Source organism: Cupressus sempervirens, chromosome 2, assembly GCF_028749045.1.
Source record: "Cupressus sempervirens isolate cs-2001-9-10 chromosome 2, ASM2874904v1, whole genome shotgun sequence".
NCBI lineage: Eukaryota > Viridiplantae > Streptophyta > Pinopsida > Cupressales > Cupressaceae > Cupressus > Cupressus sempervirens.
Window position 1 is genome coordinate 764,614,367 of NC_143119.1, and position 23,331 is coordinate 764,637,697.

Below are 23,331 nucleotides of genomic sequence, written 5' to 3' on the forward strand. Positions count from 1 at the left end.
TGATGACTTCAATCTCATCATGTAGACTTGATTGCGGTAACTCATACTTGGTGCCATTGTCTTTGGAAATTGCCTAAATTTGTGGACATGTATGGATAGCTATGCCTTATTGGCATGGGGGAATGCCCCCTATGAATTGTAAATGCTTTTGTAGTAATGGCTCGATGTGCACGCGGATACACAGTCCCATTATTAAATGATAGTACTATTCAACCACCCATTAGGGATAGGGGGATGAGGGGACAATGGACATGAAATTTGCAAGAAAGACGTTGAAATTTGCAATGGTGACTTCAATCCCATCTTGCATACTTGATTGCGAAAATTCATACTTGATGTCATTGTTATTGGAACATGCCTAAATTTGTTGACATGTATGGATGGCTATGCCTTATTGGCATGGGGGAATGCCCTCTATGAATTGTAAATGCTTTTGTAGTAATGGCTCAATGTGCATGCAGATCCATAGTCCCATTGTTAAATGATAGCACTATTCCACCAGCCGTCGAGGGCAAGGGGATGAGGGGACAAGTGGACTTAAATTGGGGACGATGGCGAGGGGTGGTAGGGGGTGATAGAGTGGCTATAAAAATATTAACCTGAGTTGACGTGATTTCCCCATCAATTTCTTTTTTTGTTTTTAAATTGGAAGGTGGGGTTTGGGGGCAGTAGTCAGGTGACATCACCTATTGCAGCAAATTTCCCCTTTTGTGCGACATTCAAATTCTTCATTTTTGAAGCATTTTCTCCAAAATTGATGAGTTTGAACTCCCTTGGAAATGTAACATTAATTTGTTTTTTTGCATGCAATATGAGCTTGTCGTTTCATTGCCCCCTAATGGTGTGGCAGAAGTTGAGCAACAATAGGGGAACATGTTGTACCTGTCCCCACATCTCGTGGATGTCCCTATTCCAAGAATGTAGGGGTTTGGGGGCTGGAACACGTCCCTATGTCTCATTGAATGATAGTTTAATGCCTACAAAATAATTAATTGAAGATGCATCACAATTTGAGCATTAATGGTAGTTCAGTCATGTAGGGGGCTAGGTGGAGACTAATAGTAAAATGGGTGTGAGTTTGAAGTGTTATTGTTGGTGTTACTTGGTGATTCCTAACACAAGTTAAGAATTGAGGTATGAACATGAGGCATGTCGTTGAGTAGAGGTTTGACTTTTTGACTAAGGCTTGAGTGGGGTTACGACAAAAAGTTCTTTCGGGGTTGAAGACTTGGAGATCTTGATTGAATAAGGAATGGAGGTAGGGGGTGAACAAGAAACATGAGAGGATGGCGAAATATGAACTTTGACAAACACGAAGAGGTTTAGGGTAAATGCAAGCAAGGATAATGAAATTTGAAACTTTGACATAAGCTTCTTCTTTAGAATTTTGAACAACAATATCTTCGCACTTTGAATGTTTGAGACTATGAGGTTGGGCTAGTTCTGGCCTAGCTTAGCAATGATGGGAAATAGAATTTTTTTCCATAAACATAATTTAATAAGGGACACTCTATAATCTTGGATTTTCTTTTGCATCTCTATCAAAAAATTGAGCTTGGCCCATTATTTTAGCTGGTAACTTGTGCTGAATTTCGACACTTTTCATCTTGTTTCCATCAAATCCATATTGAGGTGTTCAAAACATACACATTATTGTCATAAATGTTAAATCCCTAAAAAAATAGGCATGTTATTTATTATGCTTTAGGTTGCTAATGATTGATTAGAATAGTGGTAAAATTCTATGGTATTAAAGAAAGCAAGGATCTATATTGATGATATAGCAATGTGGATGGGATGATGGCATATGTTCAACTCTCCCTTTTGCTACTACTACTGCATCACACACGATGGTAATAGAATTTTTGGTAAATGAATTACTCCAAATTGTGTGATGTGCACATGATTATATTTAGGGGAGTTGAATCAGTATATACTATTATCTACTTTTCCAATATAATACCATGAGAATATCAATTGCACAATATGAACATAAGATGTGACAATTACACAACAAAATAGAAACCATGATTTTCATGGAAACCCTTACAAGAGAAAATTACGATAAAATATTGCTTATGCAAACTCCTTTCCAAGCTTAATAGGCACCAACCCACATGAGTCATTAATCACCTTAATTTGTAGGCATGACCCAATTGGAGGCACTGACCCCCATAGCTAAGAACCAACTTAGTGAGAGACACCAATGTCTACTTTAGGAAGCACCAATTTCCAAACCAAGTTTCGACCTCTTAGATGTTGCTTCTACAATGGATGATGGTGAATTCATTTTTCTTCATCATATTCAATCCACGATTCATAAATGTACATTGTTTCGTCACACATGCTTGAACATTGTTCACAGACATATCCTTTTTGAATCTCTCACACGCATTTGATCATTATTGATTTACTCCATGAAATTTATTCTTCATTAAAGTCTGCTGCATAAAATGTATTCTTCAATGGATGACATAATCTCTCTATGCTTTCATAAAGGTCATCTTGCAGATGTTACACTCCTTTACAAATTCATTGCAATCACTTTCATATATTAACCTTCTGAATTCTGCATAAGCCTCTTCACAAGTTTGCTTCAGTTTCCATCATATATCTGCTCCAACTTTCTTCATAAATCTGCACTATTCTGCTTACATATATCCCTTATAAATCTTCACAAATGTAATGGCCCTTGCCAATAGGCCACTAATAACCACTAATACTGAATTGTGAAATTTCGTCAAACACTTGACATGCAAACAAATATACTACTGAAAGTAAAATGCTGAATAAAGGAAATTGTTGTGTAACAAGTCTACTCAAATAGTTGATGTAAATAGTGCCAATATATTCATTCAATGATAACCAAATGCTTTTACATATGATATGCGATTTCAACTTAGAGCATTACAACATGGCACATTACAAACAAACCTTTATTGGCTGAATGCAACTGAGAATTTCTTGCAACTACAAACTAAAATGAAAGAACCTGGATTGAGCAGATGCTGGAGATTGAATGCTGAAGACGAAATGATGAAAATGCAACTCCAACCTGCCCTCTGTTTTGCTGACCGTATGGCCTGTAGGTACGACAGTACATGTATGGACAGGTACGACACCTGGCAAAAATAAATACTGGGCTGAAAGGTGCCGAAAATGGTATAGAAATAATCGCCAGGCTCCAAGGAAAATTCTCCCAAAAAATAAAAATCAAACTACCAGCCAACAGTGAGATATGAGCAAAAATGTATGTCCAGGCTGAAAAATCGAACCCTGCTGGAAATGTCTAAATACCAAATAAACCCAACTTGAAGTAGTTGAATACCACTTCCAAAATGCAACCCTTCAAAGGATATTTCACCTCCTCAGTTATGCAAATCCTTAGGAGTTTTCGTTCCTAACAGATCAAATGACAATCTGCAGACCAAGATGGCGCCACAAATGCTCAAAGAAAAAAATAGTGCAAACTCAAGTCATGGGATGTCCAAATGAGAGGCCAAGCACTCTATTTATTCACTTTCCTAAGAAGCCACTAAGAACTTCTAGAAGTATCCATAAAATATTCTTATGAAATTCCTTTATAATGCACTTTTATATAAAAAGTAACTTTATAAAATAAAAAGTGCAACTCAACTCAAAATTATAATATTTTGGCCCCGCATAACACATAAAATAAAAATATGATAAACCCCATCTCTCCAAGAGCAAAATAGACCATCCAATCCCCAAATAATCATCAGAATGACTCTCTCACCAAAATCATCTGCCTACGAGAGTCCATGATAGGCAAATTCACTAAAAATGACATGTCAGTAAAAAGGGGACATGACAACAAATCAAGTCATAGCAATGTCAAATTGTATTCATATTGTTTGGCTCACAAAGATCAAGCATTTGAAAATAAAATAAAAAATTGAGCGCTTGCAATAAGGTCATGAGGTCAATCTCTTAGAGTTCTTTTCTCAAGTCCACAGTGGGTGTTGACAAGTAAGGATTTCATAAACTACCTAGAAGAACATCGGATCAAAAGATAGTTGACCATTGCTTACATGCCTCAACCAAATAGTGTTGCAGAGAGGCATAATTGTCTTGTTCTGGAAATGGTGAAATGTATGTTGAAAGATGTAGATCTTATTCGTGCATTTTGATTTAAAGTAGCTCACACAATAGTATACTCGTTAAATTGGGTACCCACCAAATTGCTTGAAATATCACTCTTCAAGAAGCAAATTGGATGAAGCCCTCTATATGACATTTTATAGTTTTTGGATGTACAACTTACATGCTTGTTCTCAAGGTACAAAAGATAAAGTTAGATGGTAAGTCTTTGAAATACATTTTTCTTCGGTAACATTTAGAATTGAAGGGATATTGACTTATTGGTGTTGTAACAAAGGAAATTTTGATGAGGAAATAGGATGTAACACCTCTTCCTCACCGTCAATTTTAGTTCTCAAACAGCCAAAATTCTTGAATATGAAAATGAGGAGCTTGATGAAGAAGTACAAAAAGAGGCTATTTTTCCACTAGTTCAATTTTCCCTTCTTTCATCACTTCCACTGATGCAACTCACAAATTTATTCAAGCTAATTCATTCATTTGCTACTCTACAAGAATCATTATAGAACAATGCAAATTCGTAACTGCAATTATTTTCCGTTCACCAACCTTTGGCTACAATGTTCAACAACTCCCTAAATAACTGAAAAACTCTCTATAAACTGAAAAAACAGAAAATTACCTTTTTTGGCAGATTTTTATTATTCTTGAAATTTGCCATTTTGGTAATATTTGAAACAACTCCTAGGAAACTGAAATTTTAACTAAACTATCTATAGACTACGATAAGAAAAAGTGCCAACTAACCTTCAAAATTAAAAACATAATTTCAAAGTTATTACAAGAAACAAAACTAAAGATATAGGAAAAAACGAAAAGCTAAATTCAAGGGTCTAAATGGAATTTTTGGCTCTCAAAAATAATTCGAAATGGTCACCAATAAAGTAGAGCTGAGTTGGCAAACCAATTAACTCCTCCTAACGAAGCCACCTATTAAACTTTGCGAAAAATCCACATCCGAGTAAAAAGTTTGCCTCTCGGAAGTCCTTGCATCATCCATGTTCGTCTTTTGTGCTCATAAAGCTTCTAAGTGGTACCTCATGATTGATGGCCATCTTCTTTATCATGAATTCATTGGCAATTCATATGCTCCTAATGTTCACCTCAAAGAGCAATGGGGTGAGATTGTGATTTTGATTGTATATGTTGATGATCTAGTAATCACGGGGAATTCCTTTATAGAATATTGTGGCAACGAAGGATGATCTGAAATGAGTGTTTGACATGACAAATCTTGATCTCCTATGTTATTTTCTTGGATTTGGAAGTGCACAAACTAAAAGAAAAAAGGTCAATATCTTTCGGCGAAATTATACCAAGACATTGCTTGAGAAATCTAGAGTGGAAGATTGTAAATCCATCCCAACACCCATGGAGATAGGCTTGTGGCTTTCCCACCATGATGCATAACCTCAAGTGAATGCTATTCTTTTTCATTAGTTGATTGGTTCTTGGCTTATACTAGGCTCAGACTTGCTTGCTTTTTACATTCATGTAAGAACTTAAGATTATCTATTTTAAAGCAAAAAAGCTTGTTCAATGATGCATGGTATAGTGGCTTATGACTTGGAAAACAAGCATAGTACATATTTTACTTTGTGTCGATGCATGAATGGGAACTGTGCATGTTCATTAGATGACAAGATGTTTGTTTCTAACTTCATTTTATATAATGGATTTGGTTCGATATGTTTAGGGAGCAAAAAGCAAACCACTATTTCTCACTCTTCCAAACAGGGAGCAATTGGGAGGTGATATGGCTAAATAACATTTTGACAAGCAAGGCTATTCTTGAGTTAGGTCTTACCACTTTGTTTTGCAACAAGAAAAGTATGCTATATCTTGTTTGCAATCCCGTTTTTCATGAGAGTACTAGTCATATAGAGCTTTGGTGTCACTATATTTGTGAACATGTTCAACCACAAAGCATTTAGCTTAAGTATTGTTCAGGTCAAGATCAACGCGCTTTTATGTATATATATATATAATCTATTGTGAAGTTTGAACTGTTTCAGTCTTTCTTTCATTGTTTTCTTTGTTATGTGCTGTAATAAGGGGGATATTTATGAGAATATTTTTAGTTTCCTAGGTTCTTGCTATATTTAGCTTCTTCTTCTAGAACATTAGTTAATGATCATTTAAATTTTATTTTTAGTATCTTAATCTGGCTTATTTTTAGACATCTTTATTTAGAGTTATACAACTTTCCTTCTAGTGTATTGGCAGATACAATTTCTAATTATCTTAATCTAGTCTATGTTTAGACATGTTTATTTAGACAACTTTGCTTTTTTGTTAACACTTTTTTTAGCATCTGTAAGTTCTATATATTTGGTGTATTGGTTAATAACTTAATACAATCAATCCATTTTTTAACAATTTCAATATTGTTAGTTAATTGTCATTGCGTCATCTATAACGAATTGAACATTCAGTTAGTTATTTTGTTTTGTTAGTTACTTCATTAATATACCATTGTATATATTTGCATTCCCTTTCAATAGCACTGTGCTGTTTGCTCTTTCATTTCAAATACTATTCATTTCCTACTAAATTTAGATTAGAATAAGGTAATTTCTTATAAAGGTTAGATGGGTTACTCTTCTAGGAAGTAAAGGAGAAAGAAACAAAAAGAGATTTCATGTTTCAATATGAGCCTGTAATGTGGAATAAGAGAGGATCGTTTAGTAAATATTAACAACACATGGATAAATAATGATATCTTAAGATCAATACAGCAAAATAATTAATGAGACTTGTATGTTCATTTTGGTTCACCTAATGTTTTCTGTAGGCACCCAAAGTTCCTTTGTGAACCCTAGGCCATACTAGATCCAAATTGGGATGAGAAATAGATCATATCTGGTTCAAGGGGCAATACTGGAAAAGCTGTTAACATAGAGGAATCAATTTCCCAAGCAACATACCCATTATTTTAATGGAATACAAGCATGCTAAGTTCTAATGAAGTTTTATGAATATGTTGCTTCCTTGGTTGTTTTGGCTAATTATTATTTGGCAGGAAGTAGTGGTCTAATATTTTTCTTCTATATGCATTGCATAATATGCTATTGCTTTTATAATTTGATATTTCAAATTTCTTGGTATGAAATAATGACTTGATTTTTATAAATTAACAATGTAAAAATTTCTTTTGGTCTTTGCTTTTGCTAGAGAGACAAAGTAAAGGAGGCCTTAGGTTTGGCACGATTATCAGCCAACAAACCTCACTTTTCACACTGTTTAGAGTGGTTGCTTTTCACTGTTTTTGATGCAGATATATCCAGGTAAATGATTTAGAAAATGGAGAGATCATATGTTATTTATATAAATTATTGTGTTTTTTGACTTGTAAGCATTGTGAAATGTGGATGCTTGCATTTATGATTTTTATGAAATTAAGGATAATTATTTCCTTTGTAGACTTTAAATCTTCACTTTGATGTTAGGTGACTAGACATATTGGTAGAGAACAAGGAACGGAAAACCTTTATTGCATACAATGTATAATATGATTGGATTTTCTAGTGATATTGCATAGCACGTGCCATAAAATAAATGGTTCTTTTATGTAGGAGGAATTCAAGTTTGAAGTTCATGCAATGTGTTAATGTCACCAACATTTAATAAAATACATTTCAATTTGTTTCTACTTGATTTGTATTGTCAACTTCAAAGACATTCTACTTTATTTTTTATTTGCACAAGGCTATTGTAATTGTTATGTTTTGTCAATGCCCTTCTCGAAATTGTATTGCGATTTACAGGCATCTTTGGTAGCTCTGCTGTGTGATAATCATTACCAATATATAATCTTATGCTATATGATATGATGATGATGTGTCCATGGGATTTGGTTCCTGTTCCCTAGATTTCCTTGGGAATTCAGTATGTTGTCATAAATTTAGAATAATCACCAATGCCCATTTTTGTAGAGGACAATGTTGAACAGTCTTCGTTTTCATAGACCTATATTAACTGCCAAGGAAAGATTATGTCTTTCCTGTATTTTTTTGAATTTGATTGAATGACACCTTATCTCTATATGTGGCAGCATTAATGAACCCTATTGATCAAATAATGCTTGCATTAACCTCCCAAATTGTGATAAGTGAAATATATGGTAAAATGTAAAACCTTTTGTGTTCTCATTTATTTATTTTACGTTTTTGGTGCCTCATTCGCTATGGCACTCTCCCTTTCTGTTGCTTCATTCCCTTTTCTATGCCTTATATCATTTCTAGAATGTCTTCATTTGATGTTCTTTTGCAAACCATATTTCTCTGCATTAACTAAGTGTTCAAAGAAGCCAAATTCGCTTCTAGCATTTAAAAAATTCAGAATTTTAAAAATTAAAGCTTGTTGAATGATTTGGGTCATGATTGTTCGTACAATCAATCACATCATCTTGTTTCAATGTTCCTCATGAGTTTGAAAGCACATGGTTTGGTGATGAACTAGAAATGAAAAACTTAATGTATATAGGCTGGAATCAGAGTTTCTGTGAAAAATTGAACTTGACTTCGTGATTAATGCCTTATATCATTTCTAGAATGTCTTCATTTGATGTTCTTTTGCAACCCATATTTCTCTGCATTAATTAAGTGTTCAAAGAAGCCAAATTCGCTTCTAGCATTTAAAAAATTCAGAATTTTAAAAATTAAAGCTTGTTGAATGATGTGGTTCATGATTTTTAGTACAATCAATCACATCATCTTGTTTTATATGTTCCTCGTGAGTCTGAAAGCACATGGTTTGGTGATGAACTAGAAATGAAAAACTTAATGTATATAGGTTGGAATCAGAGTTTCTGTGAAAAATTGAGCTTGACTTTGTGATTAATGCCTTACGGTTGTTGATAAGTTGGTTTGGCCTTCATATAATGTTGAGATTCTATAAACTTTTGAGAGGTTCAATCAATGCTTGCGGTAATGCTTCTAGTTAAGTCAATTCAGAGTCATTGGTACTCTGCAAAAAATTGACAAGCTTTGTTTACTCATAATTTTGTTCAATTGAATAAAATTAGAATTATTTGCAAAAATGGCAGCCAAAAAACTTCCATTCATAACCATAGCATATCCACTAATGGCATGGTTGAGATGGGTTAATAGGAGAGACAAACAGCACTGGTGTCTTAAAAGTGCTTCATGATGCTTATTGCTTACTATATAGTCATTCCTAAAACAATTTTTTTCTGACATACTGTAATGTCCCCTGTTTGAAACCCTGATGGTGATATTCTCATCCTTTTCACATCAATTTTGTGAAGTATCTATAAGAAGGCATAATAACAATTGATGTGTTATAAATGAGAGTAATACACAACAGTCAAATATATAAAGCATTGATTGCATAAATGCAACGACACAATTTGAAATAATAATCCAACAAATAATTAAGGGAGCTTAGTCAATCAATTAATACCGTTGATAACAAGAGAAATGTCTACACATCTACGGTTGATTTTTTTTTTTTTGTGTGTGTGTGTGTGTGTAAATATATAAGCCTATTCTTTAGTCTCTTGCTATAGCCCTTTTGAGGACAGATAGGATGTAGGGAACGGTTGGAGTAATTCCTCACAAGATGGGTGAATACCAAGATAGGCTAAGGCATGCATTTCTGAAACGGTGAGGGTTTGGTTCCTAGATGGGTTTCAGCCTTCAGGGGATCCATTTGTAGATTGCTACTTGAATGGCCTATGACAAGTACTCCCTATGCTCAGAGTTGAGCTTTGAGAGAAGTAAGAAAGTGGGTTTGAATATGTTAACGGTCAGATTTATTATGAAATATTGTAATGTCCCCTTTTGTTGCCAGCATCAGAATTTCAGGGACTAGCCTAATATTGGATCCTCATAGACTAATGAGGATGGTTAAAGGGTCTTTTGAGTTCATCTCCAACATTCAGGGATTTATGGATTTGGCCTTCGTTCGATAACATTTGAACTCCATTTGCCATAATATGTATAGTAAGTTAGGAGTAATAGTGATGGACCCTTTCTACTTTTAGAAAGTGTATTTGGTCACATGGGAAACTATGAAGAGAGATTCCTATTTCAGATGGCACAGCAATCAGACAAGTATGTCAAGAGATATTAAAGTTCAAGTAAGACTTAAGTGATTTATTTAAATATTATAATGTTATTATAAAGTTATAAAGTAACTTATAATAATAAAGTCACTTTAATCTTATAAAGTGTAAATATAAAGTTACTTTATGACAAAATTAACTTAAGTGACTAAAAGACAAAATTGGCTTTTTATCCCACATTGACTAGTTGTCTGTGTCTTCCCTCGTATCGAGGTTATAAAAGTGTGGAGCTACATTGGGATTGAGAGGAGGAAAATATGATATTGATCAAATACAAATAATTGCTTAAATGTGACTAGCTATCTTAAGGACGAAACCCCTTAAGAGAATTTGAGAAACTGGACGTAGCCCCAGTCTCTTGTTGGAGTTTGTATCAGAGGCAAGAAGGAAATACAGATTAGTAGCTGATTCCAGCAGACTCACGTTGAATAAGAATCGGTATGCGTGGACAGGTATGTATGGATTCTTTGACATACTAGCAGCTGATCACATTGACCCAGGATTTAGTATTTTGTGAAGGTATGCTTGTATGTGGCAGCAGTAGTATTTAGCTCTGTATTTACAGAGATAACTGGTGACTCTTGGAGAGGATTGTGGGCGTTGAGACAGTTAACTGTGGACGGCTTGTTTATGCAATTCTGAATGCTGATTGCTAAGCTACATGTCTGGGCGTCATTCTCTGCAATTCAAGTGCCTGTGTTGGCTGCTAATTGGCATTCATTATTAGTGCTGGTGAGCATTGAAATTCTGTGTTGGTTGTGAGTGGTAATTGCAACTGGGCCACTAATACACTTGCGATTTGGCACCTTGTTTCATCTGAAATTGGTGTCTTTGTTCAAGTGGTTGTTTGCTAAAAGTGAAAGCCCAGAATTTTGCAAATCGTCGGCAATCATATCCCTGTTGACGACACTTTTCTAGGGCCTGCGATCTGTTCTGGAAATTGTCAGCTAACTGGGCATAACAACTTGTTGAACATATGAGTCTGTTGCAAGCAATCCTATACCAGGTTTTCTATTTAGTGCTGTATTTTGCTTAGACATTTTGTGGCGTGGTCTGCTGCAAATTGTTCATATGCTGGTGGTTAACAGATGTATGTGTTATAGTTGTTTCAGTAATGCTGCAGTAGTAACTTTAGAAAGCGTTTAAATATATGCAATGAGGGAATGTTGTTGGTGCCAAAAAATAGTTGATTAGACTGGAAGAATTGTTTATATACTGTTATTGATTTGGCAGCGATAAGTTAAATGATAATGGAAGCTTTATCAATATTTGAATATACGCTGTCAAGTTGAAGGGGTTGTGTAGTAGAGGATTTCTAAAAATCTACATTATTTTGCATTGCCATTTAAAGAGCCAATTGGGTTTACCACAGAGATTCCTTGCAAAATGTTTGATGAAATATCTAACAATTGAATTGTGAAAGAATTTGCATGTTTGATTAAGTTATAACTGACTAAGGGTTATTACAAATATTCATTGTTTTCTAAAATAAATATGATTTAGCTACATAGTAATGCATGTTAAAACATTGGAAATTGACATTACACCTACATAGAGTCAGTTATTTTAATCTAGTACTTAGAGATTCATATCAGTCTGACCACAACTCTTGCTTTAATGGATTGCCAAAACCTATCAACTGCTAAGGGATGAGGATAAAGTTTATGGAATCACTTTTATAAAATCTTTGATGTCTAATGGATTACTAATGGGCATCCTGATATTTTGGGAGAATGAAAGGACATCCTACTTTGATGTCCATCCATTATCATATGAAACTTGTGCCAGGATCTTAGTTACCCAATCAATCTCCTTAGTGCTTTTTAGTATTTACCATTTAAGATTTTAAAAGATAATGTGCGAAAACAGAAAGTTTCTCAAAAAAAGGATGGGTGTTAAAAGGAAAGCATATCTGCTGGTTGTTGGTTAGAGTTTAGTCTGTTTTTAGCAAATATATGTGAATAGTTACCATGTGAGTCGTGTTGTGGGTCAGTGATGAATCATTCAATTGCTTCGCTATGATTGTCTTGGTTGATAGTTAGCATCAAGTCCACACAGGGATGTATAACATTTGGAGACTATCTGCAATAAATGTTTTGGCTCTTTGAGTGGTTATTTATGCCTTTTGGCCTTAACAATGTACCTTTGAATTCATGTCTGAAAGAAATATTCAAATTAAAAAATATGAAATGAAAGAATCCAAGAGAGCTATGTTAAGAAGATGTTACCATAAAGCCCAAAAACTTGCGAGTGATTCCAAAGATCAACACAAGGAGACATGATTTTTGAAGGGGAAAAACAAAGAAAAAGCCCATGTGAATTGCATTGTATGTGGCAAAGTCTAGAATGGGAGAGAGAGAAAGAGAGAGAGAGATGGAGCCTTAGGCTCATTACAAGAACTACATTGTGTGGGTGTTCAATTAGAATGAGAGAGGAGCGTCTCTTTTATAGAGATGAGAAGAGGAGTTATGTAGTAACTCCAAAGTGTATGAATGCCACATTCATAAGTGTGTGTGCCAAGTGTCATACTCCTCTTAAGGAGGAATAAACTATTTTCCTTAATAAAGGAATTACAAAATGACATGTCCTCACACACGGACAAGTGGATAAACAAGTGACATGTCCTCACACACGAACAAGATGACACAAATTACATAAGGGATACCTTGGTTTATTCCAAGTAAACAAATAAATACAACCAAGGAAAGATTACTATAACCCAAGTTGCAAAAAAATGCAACTACATCTTCAATGTAAGGAAGAAATTGAAATGTCTTCAAGTGTGCAAGAGGTCTTCTGCTACTGTGGGTATATTTTGTACATTCATATTCGCAGAGCCAAGAGAAGTGAAAGGGTCCTTTGAATGTGTTCAAGAGGAAGTATATCAACATCTTCAAGTGGATTTGTGGCACATAGGATATGGAAAAAAATGATGTCTTATACGTGCCTTGAGGGATCACCTGATAAATAGAAACAAGAAACAAGACAACAATCCAGAAGGAGAATTCCATCTTAAATTCAAGTTAGCAAATCTTTTGAAATGTTAAAACTATAAGAATCCTCTCATAGAGTAAACTAAGATAGAGTGATAAAGATAAATGTAACCTATCACCACAAAGAAATGGAGCTAACCTAATATCAAGATAAATCATATATTGAAAATATTAAAAAAGAACAAGTTAGATATGAAAGTATTGATCAATGCTCTCATGAAAGGAATATAGTAATACACAAATGACCACTGACAAGGCCAATAAATGAATCATGTATCAACATTGCATCAATCATGTTGATATAGACAGTTCACTAATTAGTCATCTCACTGCAAGTAAATGGGTGGCCAATCCATAAATTGTAGGACTCACGATCTAAGCAATAAAGTATGTAGAGCATTATCACATTAGTATAGTTTTTAAAGAAATATGAGAGAGACAAGAAAAATCAGTAGAACATGTGACTCAGGCACTAGATCAACTCAAGATAATGATTTACCAAACATGTTTTCCGTTAGGTACCAAAGGGAAGGATTATGAGTAGTAACAACATATTGCCTTAAAATAAGAACTTCAACATGGTGCAAAAAAGGTTTCAAGACCAACATCCTTACCATGAGGGAAAAGATCAAGATGGTTCAAATCAATTAAAAATGGAGGGAAACTCCATGAATAACATCCTCTTCACGAGGAACAAAATGGAGGGAAACTCCATCTAAATATCATTCTCTCAATGCGGTGCTCTATATTTAAATGCACACAATAAGGGCTTGTAATGAGTGGTTTATACAGTGTAGCGACCCATTACAAAAAGATAACATGGGAGGCATTGCTTGCAAAAGTTTTATGGGTCGCTAAATCAAATGTTTATTTAAATGTTACTTTTAAATGATGTTTATATGTTATATTTCTAAATATGATAAATAAATATTGTTTATGGCCCATTTTGTAACATTTTTATAATTTTAAGTGAATTAAATGACTTAAAGTCTTCATAAGTTGACATTTTATATGCAATAACATGTAAAATCCATCAAAAGTGGACATTTTACATGTCATTGCATATAAAGTTTACTTTGGTGGACCTTTTTGATGTCATTACATCAAAAGGTTATCATAAGTGGACCTTTTTGATGCTACTGCATCAAAAGTGAAGTTTTTATGCTTTTACATCTTAAAAGTGAGATGCATTTTAAAACATGCTTCCTCCCCCAAAAGGTCCGTTTTTGCTTATGAGCATATTTTAAAACATGTAATGGCACCCAAAAAGTGCAATTTTGATGAGATGCACATTTTAAAATATGTAAGTGACCCAAAAAAGTCGTTTTTTATATCAAAAAACATGTTTTAATATATGCATTGACCCTCGAAAAGTTCGTTTTTGAAGAAGAACATGCTCTTGCCCTACAAAAACCTGATTTTGATCATAACTTGAGATTTACTTGATGGTTTTGCATGAGATTTTCTCCAATAGGGTCGTTTTTTCCTGGCCATGGATTTTCCAACATTGAAAATGGATTTATCTTGCAAAAAAACAATTTTTCAAACTCTTCCAAGGGCATGTTTTTGGAAAAATCTTCAAATAAATCCATTTTGAGTGATTTAAATCACGTTTTTGGAAGGAAAAGAGGAGTTTGGAATCTTCAATCATTTGCAATACATCTTGGCTCACATTTTTGCACTTAGAAGCCAAAAACGAATTCATTTTATGCCTTTTATGAATCACGTTTTTGCTAAAAATGCCCAGAAAATTGGGGGTTTTATCCATTTTTTTGCATTTTGGAATCACGTTTTTGCATTTTGGAGTCATGTTTTTTGCATTTTGATCCATGTATATGCATTTGGGGAAGTTGTTTTTGCATTCACAAGTAAAAAATGACTCAAAAACATGCATTTTTTGGCCACGATTTTGCAAAAACGGCCCAGATTTTTGCATTAAAAAAGTCATGTTTTTGTTCAAAAAACTAAAAAAAATGCATTTGCAGCCCATACCTTTGATCAAGAGGGATTGTATTTGAGTTTTAAATGCATGATATTGTTTTTGGAGACCATGTATTTGGCACTTTCATGTCAAATTTGACCCTTCATTGCTCATTAATTTTTGTTAAATGCAAGTACTGAAAAAGTCAAGAAGTTGTTTGAAAATCCGGATTTGAGGAAGAATTGGTCTTCAAGTCTATAAAACTTGCTATTTTGGCTCTTTAACCTCCAAGTAAGTCGACATTTTCAAACTTGCTCATCAATTCATGCTTATCTTGCTATTTCCATGCATATTTTAGCTTGAAATTGCACATTTGTCCATATATATGCCATGAAAAGTGCATTTTGCCTTTAAAAATGATGAAACCTCTCATTTTGACACTTTTGGAATTTCCCCAAACTCCAAATTCAAATTTAAGTGTTGAAGTACATTGCATCTTGACATTTTTGAGTCTTTTGCCAAAGGCATGTGTTTGTGTTTTTGCTTTGTGCTTGCTTGTCAGTTTTCTCCACTTTGGAGAAGTTATTCCCAAGAACTTGTCTTTGCTTCATTTCATGCGAAAGCATCATCACGTTTCACTTTCATTTTTTATGTCACAACACATCACATCTCATCCGACAAATGCGATTACGTGTTTTCCATCTTATTCACCATCCGCACATGAATGTAATCCCATTTTTCGCTTCCATTTTCCATTTCCATCTCTCCATATGCATTGATGCCTTCATGAGCAAATACATGTTTTTCCACTTCCCATGTCATTACATGCTTTGCATCTATTCCATTTGCACTTACATGAAAAATCTCGTCCACCATCCACATTCGCATGTCATCTCACTTTTCATTCTTCATTACATGTAATCCATTTTTCGTGCAATGACATCTTGAAAGTCCAACTCACATTTTGAAAATCAGCAATCTCCATTTGCACACATTTTCATGTGCCAAGCACTTTATGTCAAAAAAAAGGGTAAAGGTGTTGATGGAAAGTTGTTCCGAGTTTACATCCGGACATCATCAAGAAGGTTTTCAAAGTGTTAGAGAATCCAGAATGTGCCAATGTACAAAGGAGAATTCACGACAACTTGAGCTAGAAAAGCTAGATCACATCAAGTTTCCACATGACAACGAACAATTCATCGAAGTCAGAGGTTATCAAAAGATGCAAGACCATGGTGATCAAGGTGAATGCAGCAATACAAAGTACAGGAACTCCCAATCTTGTTATCATCTGGGATAGTATCGCCAAGTACAAGGCCTTTTAGGACAATCCCTAGGATTTTTTCAATTCTCTTCCATCTTCTTTCTTCTTGTTCTTTCATGTTTTTAATTGAAGAGGATGTATTACATGAAGATGTGTAATTACATGTAATGCAAGTTACATGTGTATGTAAAACATGTAATGCGAGTTGCATGTAACCTTATATTTTCTCTTTTAGTTAGACTAGGTCAAAGTTGGTTGAGTTGCTCCCACCTTTTCCTCCACCTTTTTCTCAACTTTTGTGCCTATACAAAGGAGTGCCCCCTCATTGTAAAAATCATCTTTTGTTGTATGCAAGAAAGCTCTGCTACATTTGTGCAAGCATAACTTTGATTGTGTAGTACGAATTTGAAAGAAAAGTGAATAAAAGAAGCAATTGGATTCGAAGCTTTGACTGGAAGCAATTGTGATAGAGCAAATTAGAAGCTTTGACTGTAATTTGTGCCTATTGTCTTGATTTATGTTATTATTGTGTGTTCAATAAAAGACCATAGTGATTTAAGAAGCAATCGGAGCCGAAGCTTTGATTGGGAGCGGTTGTGGAAATATATAGCTAGAAGCTTTGTCTGTAGCCTATACTTCTTTCTTAATTTTCATAATAGTTAAGTATTCGTACTTTTAAGAGTCTTTGTGCCCTAATTGTAAAGCTTCTCATATAGAAGTATGACCGGACTTAGAGCCAAACCAGTACATTTTTAACTAGCCTTTGAGTTAGTGAAGGTTTATCGGTATCACTGTTTCTAGCTCTTGATAGAAGTGTAGTTAGAGATTCACCTTGCCTTTTACTCGCTCCACGAGTAAGTGGATTCTTTCTTGAAAGATAAGAAGAAAGGATATTGGTAACACCCATTTTATAAAAAATCTCTCGACTTCTTGCTTACTTTTAGTTGATCCAAGGAATGGTGAGAAGGGGGAGCCTTCCCTTTAAGGTAGGAGAGACTCTGTCTCATACGCTGTGGCTGGTCATCCTATTTTGTGACTGGATTTTTACCCAAAACAGTCGGTTGCAAAATATCCACCCAATAAGGAGCATCTCTTATATAGATGTGAGAAGAGTTATTAACTCCCAAGTGTGTGAATGCCATATTCATAAGTGTGTGTGCCAAGTGTCATGATCCTCTTAAGGAGGAATAAAATATTTTACTTAATAAAGGAATTATAAAAATGACATGTCCTCACACATGGACAAGAGTAAAAACAAGTGACATGTCCTTACAATTCGACTAGAGGACAAAAATTATATAAGGGATACCTTGGTTTATCCCAATTAATTAAATAAATACAACCAAGGAAAGGATACTACTTCTAACAATGTCCATCATTAATGATAGTTAACAACCCCATATTAACTAATATGTTGTCTTCTTTTGTAGTTCATGTATTAATCTACCATGTTGTTATGGATCTTTGTAGCCTAAATTAGATCAAGTGTTGTAATAACACTGTTCAGTTATGACTCTAGTAATACCACTTATTTAGACATTTGGCATTTCAACAAACACTTGGGAAACAACCCAATTATCACTGAATACATGGTATTTATATTTCGAAAACACGATATCGAAATATGCAACAATTGCTGACAAATTCAGTTAACCTTAGCCTTATACATTGCTCAAATATATATCAAGCACTAGTATATAAATCTGCCGTGTGAATTTGTGCATTTAAATCTGAAACAACAAATAGCTCACAACAAATTTTGAATTTATTCATTAACTTACTATGCTTCAGACAATATGCTGCAACAATTCATCAATTCGGAAAATAGAGAATTATGTAGTAAGTATAGCATCAGTCGAAGTGATATACTCATTACATTGAGTATTTATATTTATGATTAATATGAACATTATTTTATGTCTTATATAATTGATAAGAATATATATATATATGTATATATATATATATGTATATATATATATGTCTATTTATTTATTTATAAATGACTTTACTTAAGTAATTGGGCTCTTATAATTAGAAGAGACTATTATGTTATCGGGTTCCTAAATGTAATTGTTTTACCACCGTATGATTGTCGATTGAGAAGCAAACTAATTGTATTTACTTATAGACCGACCGTGATTAGTTATATCTCTACGAGGACATGACTTTTTTGTTAAGGTTGTAGCTTCTGTCGGATTGATTTTATCATGAGTTACCTTGTTGATGGTAAACCATCCTTAAGACAAATATCTTTTATATATATAATATATATTATACATTATATATTATTATATAATAATATAATAATATGTTACATATATGATTAATATATTAATATTACATATATGCTTAAAGAAGAGTTATACATATGGTTATTTATTAGCTAATGATGATTAACTATAGAGACATGTCTCCTCCTCTCTTATTTATGAGTCTTCAAATCAGCATTTGGAAGACATCAATCATATTGGCAATGCTAGTACATTTGCAGAAAATGATCCAAGTTATTCAACATGATATTAGAGCCAAACTGCAAATACATAAGTGAATAAATCATTGAATAAAGAATTTGTTTTTGTGATAATAGAATACGAGGACAGAGAACCTAGAAGATTAAACATAGAGCCTGGGTACTTTGCATCGAATCTGGATGGGCATCAAAATGGAGGTCATTATCAAGGATCTGCTTCCAGCTATAACATGTGTGCATACTCACATCTGCAAATAAGGTAGGAGAGAGGGAAACATCTTCAATACATAATCTAGGAAAGGAGAAATATCTGATACAAAAGTCATAGCTAGAGAATAGGTGAGATGGAGCAATTGACGAGAGTTGTTCCCATATTAAACCATCAATTTGTGTGAGGATGACAGTCATAGGATGTACGAGCAATCATAATATGGATACAAAATAGCAATCATTATCAGAGGGCATGGGATGTCGCATATAAGCTTGGAGTTACAAAGCAACCTTGTTGGTAATAATACTTTCCAATATGGACTGATCGAATAATAAATCCAGGAAGAGAAAATTACGATGAGATGTGTTGGACCAAAATTAATATCTCAAGTTTTACATCTACAAGTCATCAAATTTATTGAAAGCCATCATAGGAAGAAACAGACAGAAGAGATCTAACCATGTACTTATTTTTGTAAACATCATTCACATCAGACACAAGAAGGTAATTCGACCCAATACAAGGACCAAACATTTACAAGCGACAAATGTTATCCTGTTATACAATAAAGGTGGTCGGCTAGTGAACATGGTAGATGAGAAACCACTGCATAGGAAGCGGGTCCACATCATCAACGGTGATATCCCTCTTTATGCCCACTTTTGGAGCACACATGTTTGGAAGCAAACGCCTCGTGACATAGAGAGATTGACGCTAGTTTTAATAATTCATTCTCCATCTATTGGAGGTCAGAAATAGTTAAAACATCACACCATAGAATGGGCACTTCCACATGGATTCCAGTACCGATCAAAGTTGTTGATTATATTGAATGTAGTGACGGTTATCCACTTGCTACGAATGACTCGACAGTCAACTTGCCCAAGTCTCCAAGCAATAACATCTACGATAAAATTTTGGAGTATAAAGAAGAAGATCAAGAAGTCAAGACTTACATAAGAAAAGGGTATGGACCTGCAATTATAACATGGAACAAGGAACACCAATAATTGTTGAAGGCATTAGGTAAAATGTGGGTCCATCAAGGTAAGTGGACAGGTATATTTCTATTGTTATAAATATTTTTGATATATTATATGTTCCAATTTTATAACAAGGAGGAAGTAGAGTTAGAAATAAAGAGTGGTAATGGGTACAATCATCACCAAAGGGAAAATAACCCTTTTTATAAGGTAGTGGCCCATATTATCAGTTGGAAAGGTAAGTAGAAATAAGGTAAGGATGTATGTTATTTTAATGGTAGCATGCTTATCTATTAAAATTGATCTATTAACATATTTTGTTATTATAAATTGTGAACATTCATATACCTATGACTCATGGTTATATTGGAGAATTATGTAGAAAATCAATTAATTATCGTAATGAAATTAATACGTAATGATACAAAATAAAAGGATATTGATGTAAAAATGATTACTTATTGTTCCTGAGTATTTTATTTATCTAATCATTGTAGTCTTTCTCATATTTCTATGCATGCTATAGGAGCTATTTTGCCTTGATTTTTCCTTTGAGAATGTTCTTGCAGGAAAAGGAGGATTAATATCAGATTCAAAGAGAGTCTAACACTTTGTTAAAGGGAAGTTTATGTTAGAAGCTTAGAAGATTTATGTTTAGAGGGATTTTGACACATTTGTTAGAGGGAGCAGATAGAGGATATGGTTTCGTCAATCGTCAGTGATATCAATCATATTGATTCAGAGGGAGTAAACCAATGTTGTGATGGAATCTTCAGTGATCGATAAATTGCAACAATCAAGAGGACTGTAATTCATGCAACTATGAAATGGGCCTACCCCTTGTGTACATCATAAGAAAGTTGACTTTAATTAAACTATCTACAAGTCTTTCTTTGATAAATGAAACTTGACGTATGAGTTGTAGAGTCATTCAAGTGGCACAATCATACTCAATCAAGATATTGGTGTATTATGGACGAGTTTGTGTTCACTTCTACTATTAAGGTTAATGAATGTTTGGAGCTTCAATGTGTGAAAAGGGCAAGTTGGAACTTAAAAAGGTCTGTAATTCATGCAACTATGAAATGGGCCTACCCCTTGTGTACATCATAAGAAAGTTGACTTTAATTAAACTATCTACGAGTCTCTTTTTGATAAATGAAACTTGACGTATGAGTTGTAGAGTCATTCAAGTGGCACAATCATACTCAATCAAGATATTGGCGTATTATGGACGAGTTTGTGTTCACTTCTACTATTAAGGGTAATGAATGTTTGAAGCTTCAATGTATGAAAAGGGCAAGTTGGAACCTAAAAAGGAGTTGGCATATTTGATACAAAATTTTTCAACAATATAAGAATGAGTGGAAATTTTACATTGTGAGGAGGGGGGGGGGGGGGGGGGAATAATAATTAATGTTTCATTCCCAGTTCAACCTTATTTAGAGGGGAGATATTCCATTCTCAAATAATCTAAACGGACAATTTTTGAATCTTCATGTGTAGATAAGAAAAGAAAGTTGGTACTTTACACATGCTACCAAATATTGTGCAAACTCAATCTAATGATAGTAGTTCCAAAGACCTTGATGATTAAGATTATGAGATTCTTCTACATTAAGAGGGAGTACGACACTTCTTCAAAGGCAATGCAGGAGCTTAGAAGATTTATACTAAGAGGGAGTATAGAAATACATGTGTGTGACTGCATGATTTTGATGGGCCTACTCCTATGCATATCATGAGGAAGTAGGGACTTACCACCAAAAAGTCAAAAGAATGATATCAGATTTAGAGAGAGTTCGAAAGGCATCCTTGGGTGAAGAGAGTTTCTATTGGAGTAACTGGAGAAATTCCTTGAAATGCATTCTTCTCTATGAGAGAGAGTTGAGATGAAAGCCTTTGTACCATCCTCTAATTGGGTTCATGGGGGTTACTATTTCACATATGATATGTAATGAAAGGTGACGATCTTTCATTGACATATATAAACAGAAGGTGACCATTATAAGATGACGATCTTATACATGGTAGACCTGTTATCATGACAAACTTCATTAAATTGTCCCAGAGTGCTGGAAATCATGATAACGAATAGATAGAAGTTAATCTTTGTAAGGTGACGATCTTGCAAATGATAGGCCTGTTATTATGATAGTTTTGTTCCAGATACACCGGAAGTCATTGATAATGAAAGCATTATGATTACTCTAGATATTGTTTTGGACAATTAGAGATCATAATACATGTTCTGATAGTGTTTATAACATTGTGATTGTAGTTATTTGTCAAGTCACTATTTTAGAGTGTTAAAGTCAGATAATATGTTGTGTATAGATATCCTTGATAGTGATATTGCATAATTGTTTTTTGTCACTTCCCCCTTGTTAAGAGGCAGTGTTGAAGTATAGCATCAGTTGAAGTGATATACTCATTACATTGAGTATTTGTAATCATGATTTATATGAACATTGTTTTATGTCTTATATTATTGATAAGAATAATGTGTGTGTGTGTGTGTGTATTTATTTATAAATGACAACTAATTGGGCTCTTATAATCAGAAGAGATTATTATGTTATTGGGTTCCTGAATGTAATTGTTTTACCACCGCATGATTGTCGATTGAGAAGCAAATTAATTGTATTTACTTATACACTGACGGTGATCAGTTATATCTCTATGGGGACATGACTTTGTTGTTAAGGTTTTAGGTTCTGTCGGATTGATTTTATCATGAGATACCTTGTTGATGGTAAATCATCTTTAAGATAAATATCTTATATATATAATATAATATATATTATACATAATATATTATTATATAATAATATAATAATATATTACATATATGGTTAATATATTAATATTACATATATGCTTAAAGATGACTTATACATATGGTTATTTATTTACCAATGATGATTAACTATAGAGACATGTCTCTTCATGAGAAATGTCTCCTCTCATATTTATGAGTCTTCAAATCTGCATTTGGAAGACATCAATCACATTGGCAATGTTAGTACATTTGCAGAAACGATCCAAGTTATTCAACAACTTACACCAAATAGATATTGAACCTATTCGTAGCAGCCTTTTAACAATTACAATGCAGGCCTTTTGTTAGCTCTAAAAGAATATCTCAGGTCCCTTGGTAATAAAATCCAGCCTCCAAGATGATGTCCTAGGCAAAGGAAAAACCGTTGATTCCCGTAGAACCCTAAATCACTGCCTTTTGGGAGAAGTCGGTAGCCACAAATGCCCAAAGTAATT

The 23,331-nt window shown here is 34.0% G+C and overlaps 1 protein-coding gene across 2 annotated transcripts in view; it reads left to right on the forward strand.

The window, feature by feature from the left end:
* LOC149575692 (uncharacterized) overlaps window positions 1-23,331 on the forward strand; it is a 228,605-nt gene that overhangs the window by 47,302 nt on the left and 157,972 nt on the right. For both annotated transcript variants that reach the window (XM_089815445.1, XM_089815446.1), the window contains exon 13: window positions 7,297-7,409. In XM_089815445.1, coding sequence (XP_089671571.1) covers window positions 7,297-7,409 — 113 coding nt within the window. The remainder of the gene's footprint in view (window positions 1-7,296; window positions 7,410-23,331) is intronic.